The sequence below is a fragment of the Pseudochaenichthys georgianus genome, chromosome 4, assembly GCF_902827115.2.
Source record: "Pseudochaenichthys georgianus chromosome 4, fPseGeo1.2, whole genome shotgun sequence".
NCBI lineage: Eukaryota > Metazoa > Chordata > Actinopteri > Perciformes > Channichthyidae > Pseudochaenichthys > Pseudochaenichthys georgianus.
The window spans coordinates 22,761,188-22,780,474 of record NC_047506.1 but is presented as its reverse complement, the minus strand read 5'-3'; the positions used below and the strand labels follow the sequence as shown (position 1 = coordinate 22,780,474).

General features: G+C 40.1%; 1 protein-coding gene across 2 annotated transcripts in view; it reads right to left on the bottom strand.

Moving 5' to 3' along the window:
* Window positions 1-2,371: 2,371 nt before the first annotated feature.
* kank4 (KN motif and ankyrin repeat domains 4) overlaps window positions 2,372-19,287 on the bottom strand; it is a 77,145-nt gene continuing 60,229 nt past the window's right edge. For both annotated transcript variants that reach the window (XM_034080861.2, XM_071202921.1), the window contains exons 4-10: window positions 16,251-16,344; window positions 13,443-13,712; window positions 8,347-8,431; window positions 7,797-8,016; window positions 7,523-7,665; window positions 6,691-6,891; window positions 2,372-3,862 (exon numbers count right to left, since the gene is read on the bottom strand). In XM_034080861.2, coding sequence (XP_033936752.1) covers window positions 3,743-3,862; window positions 6,691-6,891; window positions 7,523-7,665; window positions 7,797-8,016; window positions 8,347-8,431; window positions 13,443-13,712; window positions 16,251-16,344 — 1,133 coding nt within the window. In that variant the 3' untranslated portion in view covers window positions 2,372-3,742. The remainder of the gene's footprint in view (window positions 3,863-6,690; window positions 6,892-7,522; window positions 7,666-7,796; window positions 8,017-8,346; window positions 8,432-13,442; window positions 13,713-16,250; window positions 16,345-19,287) is intronic.

Here is a 19,287-nt window from a genome sequence, read left to right as displayed (position 1 = left end):
AGTTTATTTGATATTCATCATATTTAGAATTCTCACACATTCTTGATGTGTGTGATGGAAAAGCTGCACTATTTGGTTCTGTCTTTCCCTTGTTAAGCTGAAAATAATGAATGTAATGCAACCTGATCTTACCATCTCTATACAGTAATTTGCCTGCTAATATGTATCTGCCATTGAGGTTCCCGGATATAATGAAACAAGGTTTAGTAAATTGGATTGTCTGAAATGTAGTTTTTGTATTAGAAACAGTTCAGTTCATTTTGTGCACATCCAAACTGATTGCATAACTGACAACAAAGGCAAAAAACAAGTAAATAAACACATCTAAACTTATCAGTCGCTGCTATTATTTGTTGGAAATAATCGAGAACATGAAACAAGTTTGTAATCTTCATATTTATTCCAGAGTAGTTCTCTGGTTCGCAACATATAAGCCCGTTGTACAAGGAACTTTACAGAGAGGTACAGGTTTTTAAATCTTGACCCTGTCATGTACATAGACTTTGATTTTTAGATGGTTACCCAAACAAGGGAGACTTTGCCCTTTTAACTTTTAGCCAGTGTTAATCTGTTTTATAATTTCCCCACACATTTAAAATGTAGCAATAAAGGGCACATGACACAGTCCACAACCTTGTCAACACCGCACATGTACAATACCACCCAACCAGTCAAAGATAAGCTGTATAATCACATCATGAGGGAACACCCAGCATCATTTTCAATCATTCAAATTCCCCTCCAACAGTATCACTGGAATATTTGTCCATGCATACATAAGTATACTATATACGGTAAAAAATATAGCATTTGGAATAAATACTTATATAATTTTTAGAGCAAACTGTCAGACAATACTTGTTATATATTTTTCACGATACTGTATGTACATGTATTTGGGTACATTTACAGGAACATAAACTATATATTTAACCCCACGTGGAACAGATTTGATTTCACTTCTTTGGTGTTTGGCCAGCTATGAAACCAAATAACATCTGGGTCACACTGGATTAAACATAGGATGACATGATTTGTTTAAAGACTTAATACACAGGCACGGAAGACCAGATGTAACAGATATTTCCACAGCACAGATCGGATCATCCTTTAGCTGTGTGACATAAGGGAAGCTACACAGACTCTAATTTATTTCCCTTAATGTGCTGAATTAATTTAAAATAAATGTTCTCTGATCCTGTGTAAATGCAGCATCATTGTTGAGCAAATCTGTGCTACTTTGTGACTCAACAAATGATGATCTGATCGATAAGCCCCAACATTCTCATTGTGGCCATTTACTTCTATATAATCAATGTTCTTCATGAAATAAATATATCTTCATGTCAATGTATTATTATACCTACTCCCATATTAGCACCCATATTAATAACGTGTCAGTGGTCTGATCACACTGCAGCTCAGAAAGAAAGTTGTTAAATCCGCCCTACATACTGTATTCATGGTAATATAAATGTATTATGACCGAAGCAAAGCAATGTATTTGGAATCCATCTTTCTAAAAGTATTAAGAGTCAAGCTGTTTGAGTTGTCAGACACAGATACTGAAGAGTCTTTAATGTGATCCAAGTCTTGGACCACAATCTTGCTTCTGTGGAATATGATTTATTTTCGGACTGTACTGTAAATGCAGACTGGACTGTTATCGACCATTTGGCAGTTGTTATAATGAGTGGTATTTCCCTTTAAATTCCACCTTAAGTAACCCCAGCAATCCCCAGGCAAACAGAAACAACCGTTTTCTGGTGGGTTTGTAAAATCAGATTAAGTAACCCAGACAATGGCATTAGGGTGTTACAAACTTGGGACATGGAGTATGAAAGATTCAAGCATGTGCCAGACAGGGAGTGTCAAACTAAACAATACCACTTGTAGCATTATGGTAATTGGTGCATGATCCAGAGTCTTTTGGAGTTCCCTCACTTTACGAAAGTGCTTGTGTTCAAAACACAACTCACAACAGTTCTCCAGAACTGCTGAACATTTGGGGGTTTCCTGTAGGGGTCACTGAAGGGCAACTGTTAGGTTGTAAACATTTTCTCAGACCAGTACGACTGTATATTAATATACTTTAGAAATATGGGTGTAGGTTGGTGGAGAACAGAAACAAAAGAAAACACTCCCATGAACACATCTTATCTCTAAAATGTAGGATGGTCTTCTGATTAAGGCTATTGACCGAAGTCACTCCCCTCTTTTAATTTAAAAAATAGTATTTCATACATATTGCTTCTTTTAGGACTGCAAGCCTTTAACAACCCATTGCTTAAGGTTTTTAAATCGTTACTGTTTTCAAATATGAGGCAGGAACAAAATGAACCAGTGTGAGTAACTTGAAGACAGGCAGATCTTTTGTATTTACTTTAAGAGATTAAGTGTCTGTAGTCGCGCATGGTAAAAGATATTCAGACTCATTCCTATGTCTGAACTGACAGTCAGTTTCTCTGTTAGTCCCATGGTCCATGCCAGTATAGTTAGACTTGCTACATTGTTTTCTTGGAATGTATCACAGCCAGCCTGACATTCATTGTGCATTTTGTAGCAGTTGCATACAAGATTTGATTTTAAACGAGCAGGCGAACAAGACATATATTATATTTGTACTGAGGGACGCAGAAAGAGAGAGATGTCGGTCATGGGAACAGACAGTATTACAACATACTGTTGTTTAGTACTTTAAGACAGCCAGTAGGGGGAGTAACTGTGTATTGGCATGCAGCACCTTCTGAACAACAATCTTCGCATTAGAAGACTTTTGTCTTTCTTAAATCTGGTTATATTGTGGTTATAAAAAAATCATTTATTTTGTGTCATTCCATCTCCATCTAAACCATTTGTATTAAGACAATTCACACATGACGAACACCCATGTCCCGTATGTGAAAAAACATCAATACTATGGCACAAACAATACATTAAATATTGTTAAATATCCACTGAATGATAGGAAATTTCACCATGAGTTCTATACTATTATACAGATACACTTTTGGAGATATATACTTTCTTGTGGACACCGATACTAATAATATTGAGGACTATATTAACTGTACACTGACAATAACAATAAAAAAGTGCAGTAGAAAATACAGTTTCTGTGTTTGTTTATGATTTATAATCTGTTTAGAATAACACTATACGTATACTATATGTTCTCATAATGGCTTATGTCCAATTATGGAAAGAATGATGTCAATGTCATGAAGGAAGAAAATAGAAATAATGTCATATACAATATATTTGAAAGGTAGATCATGTGCTTATAGTATTTAGCTTGATGAGCTAGTTGATGATAAGAAGCAGCAAGTTTTTCAGAATATCTCTTGCCAGTCCGTCCATCCCTGCTCCCACTTTATATTCTTGCCGTCTCTCCTTGTCAATCACACCTGTCACCATGGCAGCGGCTTAACATCTATTCAACCGGGCCGCGTTTGTTGTCCATCCAATGAGTGGTTAATGCAGCATATCCATAAAGACCCACGGGGCATGTTGGCAGAGATGTGGAAGAAAAATATGTCTGCCCATTGTTGGACACTCCAGTCTCAGAGGTTTAAATGTAGTTCCACAGTAAACACAGCTTTTTTTTCCATTGGTCATTCAGACTATTGTAAGGTGTTACCATCTTCAATTCAACCTTTTCTGTCTTGGTTGGTGGGTTTTGTAAATTGAAGGTTTGGGGGTCGGGAGGCCTTGGTGGTTTGGAGACGTAAACAGTGTTGGCTCAGAGGAGGTCTGCGTTAGTCGAGGGCTCAGAGGCACGGGTCTCAGCGTGGGTCTTCAGCAGATCAACTATCTCTTGGTGGGAGGCTGCTTCTGCCACAGACAGTGCTGACTGTCCATTCTGAGGGGGGAAAAACGAGAACACTTTACAGTTTCATATCAACGATCATTGTATTGACTCTTCTTATCCTGACAGTGGCAGTGTTGTGTTGCTCTTCCTCTGACAATTTATTATTATAGTACATGCATATACTATACTGCACCCTAAGGCAGGCAATGCTATACTGTATCATTTGAAAAGCTGTGTTCAGTATGTGGAAATAAGTTTTGAATGTTTCTCTTGTGGATACACCAGATGAAGGAATGATCTGTCACGTTTCTCTCAATCTGATCTAATTATCTTTTACAGAAATTACACACAAAAATGTGCAGCAAAGATCATAATAATCTGCTGCAAAGCTTCTTAGATTCATGCTGAAATTGCCTGTGAAATTGTCCAGGGTTATATAGTAAACCTGGGTGGAATTATGCAGAATATAATGAGGGAAAGATGGGGGAATAATGTCGGAAGGCATGCAAGACATCAAAGAACAAATAGACAAATATAATGTAAATACAATCAACATTTTCTATACAGCAGCAATATGAATACTGGCACTAAAAACACATTTTTAAAAGCTAAATGACCAATTAAAGAATTGTTTGGCTTAAGCCATCACATAGTATATCTATTGCTAATCACATTGATGCTTTTAGTTGTAATGCTCTTATTAATAATTGGACACTCAAGTTTTGATTTGTTCGTTTATATTCAAAGATGTATTGATTAACAGCTGACACATTTGTAGCTGTCTCATGAAACTAATCCTTCTCATTACTTAGGGAGCAAACCATGATCTACTAGCAGAAAATGCCAAATCCATCTCTGTATATGCTAGTTTGAGATGGGTTGTGTGATGGATACTGATACTTCAATTAAGACACAAAGTAGTCCGTTTTCAGTGCTGAGTGAACTGTCAATGCTCTATAAAGCTGTTTGTAACAAACTGCATAATTCTCTCTGTGTGTCCTTGCATATTGTATTTATTCTTCTAATCAAATGCTTGATATTAGAAATGACAGCAAACTAGACGTGACAAGGCTGCTTACTGACAGACACATCATGACTCATTTTGATACAGATGTCTCGAAACGGTGTGAATGCAGTGTTGTGTACGTTTGCACAAACCTGTCACAAAAACAGCTTGAAATGTCATGCATATAATATAAAATAGTTTTGAGATGATTTTACCTCCTACCAGCTCCAATTATAGTGCATATGTATGTGTTGTCATGGAGTCACACAGTACTTAACCCACTCGAGGCACATGGCTGATGGTAGATGAATCTCAATTACCCATGTGATTAAGTCAAATCCAAGTTTGACAATCTACAGATAGTTTGTACGACAGATTTCTAGTGATTGGGGATAATTAAGTTAGGTGAGGTGTTTTGGACTGGAAAAAGTGTTGTAGAAATGCTTCAATGGTACGGTAGTGTTGGAAGCATCGACATATTGTGTTGTATAAGGTGTGACAATATCTGCATCCTTTGGAACAAGAATCAAAGCCAACAGTTATATTCAGGTGTGGAGGGCGAGCTTATGAAATGCTTAGTAAGCAGCAGGATCAGTGTTAACAGCAGTGTATATTGGATTGTTTACGATGAGTTAGGGAAAGGTTGAGATATGGCCGTTCTCTGACGGGCCAATTCGGGCTGCAGTGGACAATCAGCCATCCACAGAAATCAATAATGCGATAGGTATAACAATCAATCTACCATGTGTGGGCCAGGCTTCAGCTATTGTATTCTCTAAACGCTTACTGGACACCTAACAGTGGCCGCAGGAGCAGCTAAATATAGACACATTTGAAAGTGTGTGAGCCAGCCCTTGGCCATGTGACCATTTACTGTATGTACAAGCAGTACAAGCATGTTGAGATGAAGCATTGATTACTAGTGTTTTAATAAATAATTCACCCTTAAGTATGTTTTACTGTCCAAATAAAGCAGCACTGACAGGAAGTCTTAGGCCTTCCTAATAACTGGGCAGCTCTGACAGTGACATCACCAGTCATCAGTCTAACTCTGTGCTAATCCAAAAATAGGAATTGTCAAAGAAGTTGGTACCGGCCAGGTTGATGCAGAGGAGTAGACTCAAGCTACTTTCGGTCTGAGACGCTCATCGCCACCACGTCCCTGGTGCTATTTACTTTAAATCTTAATATAATTAAAATGGATGAGTTATATTCAAATGTACCCCTGGACAGTTAAACTAAAGGGGAAACATAGCTATAGAGACCAAAACCATTGGTTTACCAGGCTGTAAACATTGTTATTTCTGCTGTAACGTTGATCATTTTAACATGGGGGTATATGGAGATTGCTCCCTTTTGGAGCTAGCCTTAAATTGCCATTTGAAGCTAGAGGACAGTTTTCGGAGCTACTTCATGGGCTTCAATTGCTATCAATTTGTACATGTCTACTTAGGGAGGTAATGGTGAAACCACTTTGAGGACATCATTTGCCTACAGAGACAACCTCTTAATTTTGTCTTTGTCTGGATTGAGCTGCTTTCTGATTTGATGCAACATTTTGATTATTTGTAAACCTGCCGACACAGCAAGGCAACAGCTAAACCATGGGATTGAAGGCTTTAACATGAGTGCAGTGAAGTGCGAAAAAAAAAATGCCTCGGTTTAGTCGTTTAAAAAAATAATAAAATAAACCGCTTCAAGGACAAAATACTGGATATAAATTCTGGAGCGAAAGCATTGGCAATCTGAACATGATTGCAAGGAGGTCTTGTATGTCAGAGAAGAGAGAACACATACAGAAGGCATATCACCTTTGATACCTTCAAACAATCTTGGATGAGAATCTGGTTGTGTAATTTCAACAACAGCATACCTTATCAATGAGGCTGATGTCACAGCGACCCGTCTCCAGCAGCATACGAACGATGTTTGTGTGTCCGTGTTCGCTGGCACACATCAGGGCCGTGGAGCCCTCACGATCCTGGGCATTTACATCCGTACCACAGCTCAGGAGCAGCTTCACCATGGCAACGCGGCCGTGGCTCACCGCAAGCATTAGGGCCGTCTGGCCCGCCTGGAAAATAAGTGAGAGATACAGAGAATTCAAATTAAATGGTGAGATGGAAGTTATAAGGGGGAGATAAAGAGATGCAGGGTTGGAGATGAGGGAGGAAATAGAGGAAGATAAAGAGGACATAATAATAATAATAATTCCTTACATTTATTATAGCGCTTTTACAATGACTCAAAGCGCTTTACATATACACACATTACACATATATCATACATGCAATGGTCAGAAACTGTGGACAATACCCACAGGAGCAAGTTCAGGTGAAGTGTCTTGCCCAAGGACACACGTAGGGAATGTACGTTAATGTGGAACATTTAAATATATTCAGGTGTTCTGAAATTGAACCAATATGTATGTACTTGGACTATAAGTCTGCATGCAAGTAAAAACTGCCAAAAATCATCACAGAAGTTATTTAAAAATAAAACGTGTTCCTAAGACAAATTATTCCAATAGAAAGTCATCTGCTTGTAAAAGAAATTCTAACATGGACTGATTTCCCCAGGGTATTTTAGAAATGCCCAGGCTTACTGTGCCTTAACAACAACTTCCCGTACAACTATAAAACCTCAACACAGTAAAAACCGTTGATATTGGGACCCCAATGAGTCGGTGCGAGATAATAGATTACCTGTCTAGAGCATGCATTGACGTCACCCTGTCTCAACAGTTGTTGTGCCACCTCCAGGTCATCAGGGCTCTCAGCAGCCGTCAGTGCAGCCAGCATCACTGGAGTATAGCCTGCCTTGTTCACATTGTTTGTCTCACATAGACCTGAAGCACACACAAACACAATGTTTTATCAGAATAAAGAGGATTTTGTGCAATTTTGTGCATAGTTAAGCAGCCTCATCTGACTACTATCTTTGGTTCAAATTGTGTTTCTGTCATTGTGTGCATCTTACCAGTGTCCAGCAGCAGTTTGACCACAGGGAAGTTTGAGTGTGACACACTGTAGTGGAGGGCCATATTCCCATTGCCATCAGTCAAGTTAACTACATATGGCAGGAGAGTTGGTGTGGTCAAGCCCACTTGTCGCAGGTATAATCTGACAGTATCGGCTTGCGAATCTTTCTGACTGGAAATCTTGAACCACTCCTGGTAGAGCACCACTAAAACCTGACGCTGGAGAGAGAAACAAATAAATGAAGGAGGCGCCTGTGGCAGAATTGTTACTGTTCCCTGAACATCTTTTTTTATGGTGTGGGCTATTGAATGGCGTGCATTGTCAGCCTGAGGAACAGCACTGCAAGCCTTTTTAATCTAATAAATCAAAGAGATATAGCAGAACTTTAACCATGAAACTGAAGCATTTTCCCTCAAGAGAAATCCATGTTATAAGGGTCTAAGAAACTCAATAACCAATAACCAAAAAACATGCAGTCAAATCAGATTTGATGAAGAATATAGAATCATTTTATAACAAAAAAAGCAGCAGTCAGAAGATCCTCTTACCATTTCTTTATCTGGGGATGAGACCTCTTCCATGCGGTCTTTTACATAGAAGCAGGCATCTATGAAGCTTTGCTCCACTTTCTCTCTGCAAACAAAGACCAGACGCCACATTAAGTATTTTTTCCCATCCTAAGTACTTTTTCTAAATATTATTTTAGTAAAGAACTTTCAATTTGACCAGGAGTATCTGGAAGTGAAAAAACAACCCAGCACACTACACATCTGTTCTTTCCATTGTTTTCTTTACTGTTTTTTCAGCTTTCATGTGGAAATACCATCAAGTCTTCATAACATATGGCCAAGAGACGGCTACCTAGGTTCTTGTGTAAAGTCTGTCTGGGATAAAAAAACTAAAGATAAAAGATACGTAGCAGGCCTGTGTAGTGTACACACACATCTGTCAACATTCTGACACACGGATGGCACATGCAGACCTCCTCAACGGTTAACACTGATTCACTGCCAAATATGATCCACCAGGTGCTCATACTGTACATGTCAAGCTGCACTAAGCCTGAGTGGATCACATTCACTGTGTACTGTACTCCAGAAATAACACACATTCTTTTATAAGCACACATGCTTAGGAATGATCAGACATAAGCTGAGTGATGAGTTAATAACTCCTGCCTTCTCCCAGGGGCCCCATCTACGGTGTGGCCCAGGGGCCCTCTGCTCTGTCCACATACCTGAAACTGATAAGTGATCAGTCAGTGACAGGGAGAACAACACTGCTGGTTGTTTTGCTTTTTTATTACCAGACCCTTTTGGGAACTAAGCTTGTCTGGGTGTCTATCTTAGTCCTCTATAAGAGTGAGAGCAGCTTTTACTACATTGTGACGGAGAAGTTGTGTGTGCTTCTGCGTAGTGATGGGCAATCACAACATACTGTAGGTTATCTCATATCTTTATAGTAATGTAAGTAGGTTAGGTCGTTTTCTGTTAATTCAATAAATAAATGGTCAATGTAAATAACCACATGAACAACTACTATTTTTAAATATTCCAGTGTGAATTAAATAGTTGAGGATTTTATCATTTAAAAAAACGTCATTGCTTACTTAGTCAACATAAATTAGTGACATTTTATAAAGAGGACAAATTAATAAAGACCTCACATATATCGATAGAACTTGTATAAGAAAATCTATACGATATCTAAAATGTTATATAAAGATATAAAGTCACCAGCCAAACAGTACCTGTGGTTTGCCCTTCTGTATGAGGAAACGGGTGTATTTAGTGTGAATATTTATGAATCAAAGGTGTAGAGTGTGGCAGTTAGTCTTTACAAGTTATCAAAAGATAAGCATGGTTGTAAGTGTAGGTAGTAATGACTGTGTGTGGGGGCTGGAACGGAGGGGGTTGTGTGTGTGTGTGTGTGTGTGTGTGTGTGTGTGTGTGTGTGTGTGTGTGTGTGTGTGTGTATGTGTGTGTGTGTGTGTGTGTGCGTGCGTGCGTGCGTGCGTGCGTGCGTGCGTGCGTGCGTGCGTGCGTGCGTGCGTGTGTGTGTGTGTGTGTGTGGCCCACTGTATATTAAAGCTTCATTCACCACCTGTCTCGGACAAGTATCTGTGCTGTTGCTGGATAACAAAGCACCCTATTGTCCTTCCCTGACATCATACGTCACACCGTTGTTTTCTATGGCTGTATTGTGCTTTATCTGCTTTTTGTTTGACGCAATAACTGTGAACTTTCATTCACTTTGATATACGCTACAGTGATCTCACTTTTGCCATTTCTAAATATATGAGACTACTCTTTGAAGTTTCCATGTTTACTTTTCTTTATCCAATGTGAAGGAGAGCATGAAGTTCATGAGTAACAAGAAGATTTGCAGTTCAGATTGGTTTGCTTGCTCAACAACATATACGATCAACAGAAAGCAGTCCATGCTGACCAATCATCAGGGACGTGCACAGGTAGGGGCTAATGTTACCCGGGCAACGGCCCGTTTGGCCTTTTTGGCTGACCTGCCCCTCTGGAGAGAGCGAGAGTTTGTTTTTATTTTTTCTGTTGTGGCCGAATCAATATGATAAGCCCACAATGAGTATTCTAGCGTCTCGCTGCGGGAAACACACTTTGTCAGCGCTGTCATTTGCCGGTGCGTTAAGACCACCTCAGTGTCGGATTTTGGAAACTTGATTTTGAGTTGTCTCATGGCGCAGTTAGGGTATAAGGAACAAACCAGGGGACTTAACTTCCTCTTGATACAGTCGGTTATTTGCAAAAAAACACCTAAATATCGCCTATTTGTTATTGTGCTTCTGTCTTTCTGTGTCTTTTCATCTGTAAACTCCAGGGCCTCCCTGACCAATTTGCTGCCATAGGCAAGATTTTAGCTGGCGCCCCCCCCCCCCCCCCCTCAAATGCAGACACTCACTATGACTCGCGCATGCATGCACGGCTGTGGCATGACCACCAAAACAGAAAGATATGGACACAAGATCTGTGCAAATGTATTTAGTATCCTATCCATTTGAACATGATTTAAGTGGGGGGTGGACCTAACCTCCTCTTGGGGCGTCCGGGGGCATGCTCCCCCGGGAAGATTTTTTTTTTTTCATATTGAAGTTAAAAGCATCTATCTGGTGCACTTTGAGAGCAACATTAAGAGATCTATGGATGCATCTCTCAACACCCATATGAAACAGAACTGTAAGCAGATTTTGTTTTTATTTATAGATATTTTACAAATCACTCCCCTTTTAAACTGTATTCTTGTTTATTAATAACAACTTTTTTTACTGTCATATTGTATTTTATACTATAAGAGAACAGATGAAAATCTATTCTCTTATTTTTTTATAACTATAATGATCATGTGCCTTTAGCTCGCTAAGCTGAGGTTATCAGAGCCTCTCAGTCTTTCAGGTGAGAGCTCTCTAAAGCATTTCTACAAAATGAAAACCTATAATTGCACACTAAGACCATTATTTCAAAAAAAGAACTATTTCACATATACCTCTGTTTTTTATTGGGGCGGTTCAACTTGATTTTGGGGGGGGGGTGCGCCATAGTTTATGGAAGCTGTACGCAATATAGGTGTAGTTCTGTTAGTATAAGATAATAAGATGTACTTTGTTGATCCAAAATCAGGAAATTGTGTTGTTATGTACAGAGCCCAGGAGGGTTCATTGAGAGAAAAATAAATAAAACGTGGCCATGATTTACTTTCTCGTTCGCACGAGTTAATAAAGCGTGCGCATGAGTTAATAAAGCGTGGCCTCGTTTTATTTAAATTGAGGGATTCCTGTCCGTGACTTACAGTATCTGCTGCCCACAGCTGTTTTATAGAAGGAAAACCTCCTTCACTTTATGAAATCTCTGTGGCACCAGTGTCCTGTACTACGAAGCAGGATTTGCTATTTACACTATTCATTCATGAAGTATGAGGCTGCGCTGTCAGCACGTGTCTCCATGTTTGTGATTGGTCAAATGTTGGTAACCCCGTCCCTTTCACGTGAACGCGCTCTCAACCGGACAGAGAAACCCTGGTTGATTTACTGAGTTGATAACCAGCTTCGTAGGACCGCTTAGCGACATCGCGTTTGTTAGGGTTAGTTAAGCCGGGTAAATCAAACATATCCAGGGTGTGTTGAACTGGCTTCGTCGTACAGGGCACTGGAGGCAGTAACGTGTAACTCAGCAGAATCTGAGAAGAGCAGCACCAGCTGCAAAGAGCTGTGCCTTTTACTGTTTACTTCACTGCGTTTCCCTTCATTGGAACCGCTGAATAGAGATCGAGGCTGCTACGTTTAACCACACACACCTCTACACACATCGAACTACCAGAGTATTCCCCCTCGTTTTATGAAGGAGATGTCCTGTCACCGGGGCGCATGATGTGTGTGTGTGTGCGTGTTCGGTGTGTTTGTGTGTGTCCGACACCACCGGCATTTGTTTTCAAATTACCACGAACAGTAATTTATACAAATCTGGTTCTCCATAGTTATATGTGTATTCGCAAGTGAAAGAAATTCGTTTAATCTTAATCTCGATGTGCTATAGTCCTGCCGGAGTGCACCGGAACGAACGATACTATCATAAACAAATGCCCCCACACACACACGCGCACACACGCACACGCTTTATTAACTCGTGCGCACGCTTTAGTAACTCGTGCACACGCTTTATTAACTCGTGCGCACGCTTTAGTAACTCGTGGCCACGTTTTATTTATTTTTCTTTCTATGAACCCTCCAGGGCTCTGTAGTTATGAAATAAAAAAAAATAATATTTATTTTATTTCTAACTTCTTCTTTTTTTTTTCGGCGCCCCCCAGTGATGAGCCCTTAGCATTCGCCTATACTGCATATGCCAAGGGCCGGCCCTGGTAAACTCCCTCAACGGGGCCGCTCGCTCTCTTTTCTTGATCGCCCTCTCACGGGTGAACAGTTCACTGTCCTGCTTCATTGTAGGATTTCTGCCATGTCTCTACTTTAGTTTGACCATCTCTGTTATTAAGTTATGGAATACTAAATAAATAAGTAATTAGATACCTTACCGTTACTACGCTCATAAAGAATCATAAGAATAAGAATAATGCGTATTGAACTGGTTTCATCAATTAGTGAGTTTATTTAAGGGAATTAGTTAGAGGCCCTATTTTATCAGTATGTCTGGACTGCACAGCAGTTGCAATGGTCAAACTACATTAGAACATAATTGTCCCCATTTTGTCTTTAATAGTTACTAACATTAGATATTTTAATGAGATATGGACCGCAAAACTAAATATTTCCCTGGTTTTCATTTTTTAAATCAAGTCACCGAATGCAAGTAGTCACCTTAGCTTATTTTGTTATGTGAATTACTATTCAATTTAGTTGATGTAATAATCGTTTGGTTTCTTTTACATTAAAAACAAGTTACAATTTTCAAAAGGTCTTGTGTTTTTTTCGGGGGGAGGCCCTTTTTCCAGTTTAGAGCAATAGCCCCTCCAAATTTCTGTGCACGTCCCTGCCAATCATAGTTAATTGGGTACCCTGTGGTATCTCTACAGCATGCCCTACAGTGGTATCATGTACAGTATAGGCTCCATAGCTTTACTTAAACTCTGACAAACCACTCCAAGTGAAGCTCTTCTGTCTCACCCTTCTTCCTGTTCTCCCAGGAGCTCCTCACTGCCCTCTGGATCCAGCAGGCCTTTTTCAGCCTCCTTCTCTGCAGCCACTGCACCCCCTCCCTCAGGGGCCACCTCTGTTTCCTGCTGCTGGGTCTCTGCTCCCTCTTCAGGCTTCTCTTCTGTCTGAGGCTCCGTCTCTTTTTCCTTCTCTACCTCTGGTTCTGAGCTGTCTTGCTTCTCCACTTCCACCTTCGACTTCTCATCTCCACTTGACTCTTCACTGGATGTTGACTCATATCTGGAGGTGGACACAAACAAGTGGACATCAACACCATTTTCAGAGACACCAAAAGCATCCATATTATACCAGCAATGATAAAGCAACAATCACACATTAATACAATTTGAGTTTTGCAATATTATGTTGTTGTGATACTGTATTGCTTCTCAAACATACTATCAATTTTAAATTAAACAGTTTACATGAAAAGATCCAAATTGCACAAAAACTATTGCTACAGTATGATGTTACAGGGACTGTCATAAAGGCAAATGCAGATTCCACTGTTCTGATTGTACTCAGGTTTTTAATGCATATAGTCGTGTTTACATTATTAATGTATTGTGATCGATATCTCGTGACCAAAAAATAGCCCTAGCAAAAGATGTGAAAAATACTTTTTAGAAAAATCTTTATCCATCCTATATTATACATGGACTTGAACATTAGCTCATGTTACAACACTGAAAGGTATGTACAAAAAAAACTGCGTGTGCAGTAGCAGCCACATCACAAACACCTCAGCAGGTAAAACTAATATGAGAGCATTAAAGTCAACACAGGCCAAGGCTAGATAAATATGAACAGGTTACCCTCTAGACCTGGAGCATGACATGAAAAACAAACTTGTCTAATGCAACCTTGGCCAATTATCCAAAACATCCCTCACACAGTGAAACGTATACATTAAAATCCAATGGCATGTTTGCACACTCATTTATCAACCTTGGAGAAACCCAACGTTGTTCAGTGAGGAAAGGCTGATGATATATTTAGAGCTGTGTGGGGGTGGTTGTTGGTGTGTGTGATCATTGGGGTGAATAATGAAGGACCCTCTGTGAGGCCAATGATCAGATAAGTCTCATATTGAATGCCTCTGATTCAGGCTTATTTGTAGACTCACACACAGCCCACCACATGAGGCGTTCAGGGGCCACAGCATTCCCTGGATTCCACAGGAGCTCAAGGGAGAGCAAAGATAGGTTAGACCGTCCAAAGAGAAGAAATACAAACAGCAGCCCACTTCCTGTTGTGGGCAGAAGACTAAAGATAGTCAGAGAAAATAGTGTTGTCTGACATGTTTATCTCATTATAAATATCATCTGGAACAAATGGAGAGAGATCCAGTAAAGGGGGTTACAAACTCAAAAGAGACAAACTAGATGTAGGCAATCTTGTATAACATATCAATGTTATTGAGCAAATCTTTACAAACAATAACATTTAAAATTCATTTGTTCTGGAGAATGGTTTTTCGGTTATGTTTGCAGAGCGTTTTCTAAAATGGGGAGGAAGGAATAGACCTCATCACAGCTCTGACAAAACATAGCAAAGACGAGCAGGTCATAAAACAGTGACACTCAGGAATGTAAGAACAGCAACACAGAAATAACACACCTAAAATACACAACTGAGGTTATTAGTTGGAATGTGAGTGTGTGAGTTTAGCTCGGTGGCTGTCTATGTCTTGTTGGTATTCACATTTATGAACATAGTAAGGACAAAAAGTATGTCTGCACAGTCCCATTTGCCAACTGGTGCCTGAATCTGTTCCCTACAACCAATTTGATTTTAGCACTAGACTTGGTTTTGGTTAAAGGTTTAGGCTAAGGGTTACGATTACACATGTAGCAGGTAAAGTTAAGGTTATGGTAATCATCCAGCGAACTCCTGTCTGTCAATCCTCACACATTACATTACATTTCATTTAGCTGACGCTTTTATCCAAAGCGACTTACATTTACCGATTACAGGGACATTCTCGCTGGAGTAACTAAGGGCTAAGTGCCTTACTCAAGGGCACACTAGTGGTGGTGTTCCTGGTGGGAGTTGAACTCACAACCTTCCGACCTTCAGCCCACCTCACTATCCATTAAACCACCACTACCACTACACAGTCCACCAATGCATGTATGTGTTTGTGTGTATCCATGTGCTTCATGTTATAACTATAAACCAGACAGCTAACTATCAAAGCTGCCATAAATAATAATCTCCCTGCTTTGAGACACACCTTTGTTCTTCCAACCACTACTGCCTGCTTACCTAGAATTCATCAGCTTTTACGAGGGGATGCTCACACTGCATCCAGCATCAGCAAACGCTGACATAAGCACGCTTGCACCAAGAACTGAGGTATCATCAATACTGACACAAATATGCACACACATCACAATGTACAACACCTTTTCATACACAAACAAACATTCACACTCCCGGAAGCAGCAGTGAGGTTAAGTGTGTATTCAAGCTAGCTTTGACAACTGACATCATGAAGCAGATGCCTCTGTGAGACACAGCCTATCTTTGGTCAGGCACATACATCTCAATAATATAGCTTGTTGTAAAGGACTTTTTAGAAAAGTGTATACTTAAATTATATTACTGCACTGTCTACTGGCTATTCTGAATGTAGCCACTTTGACAAAAGATACCTGAGGGAATTATCCTAAACAAAACATTCATGGACACACAAAAAAGGCAGAAGAAACACTTTGTCACACACAGAGAAAACGAGTCTGAGAGATTGGACGCTGATTAAAAATAAGTTTTTACCCTCCATTCACCCCAACAAACTTCAGGTTTTTCTTCGCTCCCTTGTTCCCCTGCTTGTCAGCAACACCATTTTTCTTCATAATAGATTTTAGACCTGGAGGAAAGGAGGAAAGAGAAATGGAAAGAAAAGGGGAGGGAGGGAGGGTGGTAAAATTCATTAGGCCTTTGTGGAATGTTAGTGTGTGTGTGTTGTCTACGTGTGTGCCCAAGATGACCGAACATTCATATTCTGTATCATTACTAAGATGTTCTCATACTTCAAAAGACGGTATTTCTTTTGTCAGTGACTCGTATTATTATTATTTTTCAGATCTGCCTTTGCTAGATGCTCAAAAATAAAGGCATTGTCTATCAAATAACAATGTCTAAAGGTTACGTTTAAGCAATATATCAAACAGATGTTGGTAGCTCATGAGACTTCAGACAATAATGGTTTGCACATGTGGCTGTGTTTACAGAAACAAGCAGTGTGTCAATGTATGTGTAACATTTGTGAGGCTGGATGATATTAAAGAACCTCTGGATGCAATTACAAGTAACTGTAGCTGAACAAATTGTGTAGATTCCATGTGTTGGCATAGATTGTAGCTTGGGGCCAATTTTTAGACTCTACACAAGACAACAATAAAACCAATTTGAGAGAACAGTACCATACAATTAAGCAAAATAACTTTTCTTGCAGAATACCTGATAAAAATGTGTTTTAATGTGAGTTCATTAAGTTTTTAAGGATTATGCAAGGGAGACATACTGAAAACAAGACTCTGAATAACTTGTTCAAGTACATTAAGTCAGATTGACTGGCTATTGGAGTAATTTTGGCTTTTAAATGTTCAGCACCTCGGCGATCAAGGCAATGTTCACAGGTGATGATTATAGGCCATTATGACAACATACCACCTTGACATTGGCAGGCCTACTAATGTGTATAACTGCCCTATAATTGATGCTGCATGGGCTCCTTTGCTGACTCCCCTTGGCTTTAAGCCCGGTATTGCTGTCTTAGTTGTTCCTGACAGCGAGACATGATGCAGAGGCACTTTAATGTTTAATGCAAGGACATAAGGATGTGGCTTTGAGCCAGAAACCACTAGCTGAGACCACCATCTAGGAAGAAGAATACTTTTAGATCCAGTATCCCTGAGGAGATAGCCACAGTGGGAGGGAGAGTTTAAAACATACTTTGCATTTTAATATATCCTCCTACCATCCTCTAATTCTGTAAATAAAACTGTAGTTTAACATCCCTTTAGTCAGAGACGCTGATATATTTAACTCGTTCATACAAATCTCTTTAGGTTAACTTAAGTCTCTGGTGACTGGGATAAGTAAGAATGCTCTACACAACAATCGAAGTTTATTTTTCTAATATTTGAAAAAAGTTAAACACTGAGTTTTCTTCCAACTACTATATAATATATTACTATAACATAATTAGTCATGCTCGCTCAAAATCTACTTCAAACCACTTTTGTATATTGTATTCCCGAGATTGAACTTAAATTGAACTCTGAATATAAAATATGTGCGATGGCATGAGTGATTCTGTTCTTCACCTCCTGGGCCAGAAACTGAACAGTGAGACATCAAGGGAGGGAGAATGGGCATTGTCGCTTTGATGTGCTTCAGTGTCCATTTGAGGCTGCGGCCCCACGAGGACGAATTCGGTCGTTTGCGTTACTGTTTAGTGTCATACAGACCGTTCGGCCACACGAGGACGACCGAATATGGCACTAAACGACTGAGGAAACGACAACGGGTCCCAAGGTGGATAGAAATGCATACGCCACTCTCTGGGGGGTCAAACAGCTCCGTGTGTGCGCCCTATACGGACATTTTCAGATCACTGATAGTGATTGCGCAATAGCCCCGCCTCTCCCCACCTCTTCTGCTCACCTCCGCTTACCCCGCGCCAGTGCTGAAGTGTTTCGCCACCAACAACAACAACAATGGCGGATCGCAGAGTTGCTATCGTGCTCCGGACGCTATTGACCATGCTACAGTTGTTTGTGCAACATCTACAGCAATAATGATGAGGCAATAGCCCCGCCTCTCCCCACCTCTGCTGCTCACCCCCACGTCAAAGTAAACTGCACCCTGAATTCAGATTATTTATCTTTCTCTCGCGAGTGAAGTCTAATCTGACAGGACGGAGACACGCAGCTCTGCTCACCTGCAGCTCCTCCTTCTGCAGCAAAACACACACTTCAAGTCAGATCATCACCCTTAGCTATTTTAATTACCTCTCAAACTCCCTAAACTAGTTATAAATATGTTTATTTTTACAGTCGGCCGGGTCACTGATTACTGGATGAGCTGCTGCATGAGACAGACACTGGCGCTGTCCGAAGAGAGGGAGGAAAAAGAGAGGCTCCGTGTATTTTATCATTATATTATATAGAGTCGTTATTCATTTGTTTTAAAGCTCAATAAATAACAAAGAAGACATTTGACCGGCACTTTTATAATTTTGTCCGGAAGATTTCAACTTTAATACACGCTGACTGGCGAAAAACTCTGCCCGGTTCCCTCGGCCCCCACCGCGGAGAATAAACAGAAGGGCAACCATGACAACCTTCTTCTTCGCTGCTTTTGTGGAGGAAGTTACAGCGCCACCTACAGGCTCCTGCATATGTACTGCAGCTTCTCCAGCGGTTGGAGCTAAACGGAGCGGTCTCGTGTGGGCAGACACTATCCGGATAATTATTGCATGTGGACGGAAGCCGTTTGCGATTGCGTTTGCGTTAATCCTATGCGTTTAGCCGTTTTCGTCCTCGTGGGGCCGCAGCTTGAGAGTGTTTTTTTGTACTTCCCTGTGAGTTTGTGCTTCTGTGCTTCTACTGTGCAAGAAATGCATACATTGTGAAAGTCCATAACATCTGTCATACCATTGTGGCAATGTTTGGCTGCTTCTTTGGAGTATTTTTTTTTATGGAGAGAAAATGAAGATTCAAAGCTACTGCGTTGTACACTTTAATAAAGATTTAAGACTTCTTGACCTGAAGAACATGTTATACTGTATTATGTTACAAAGAGA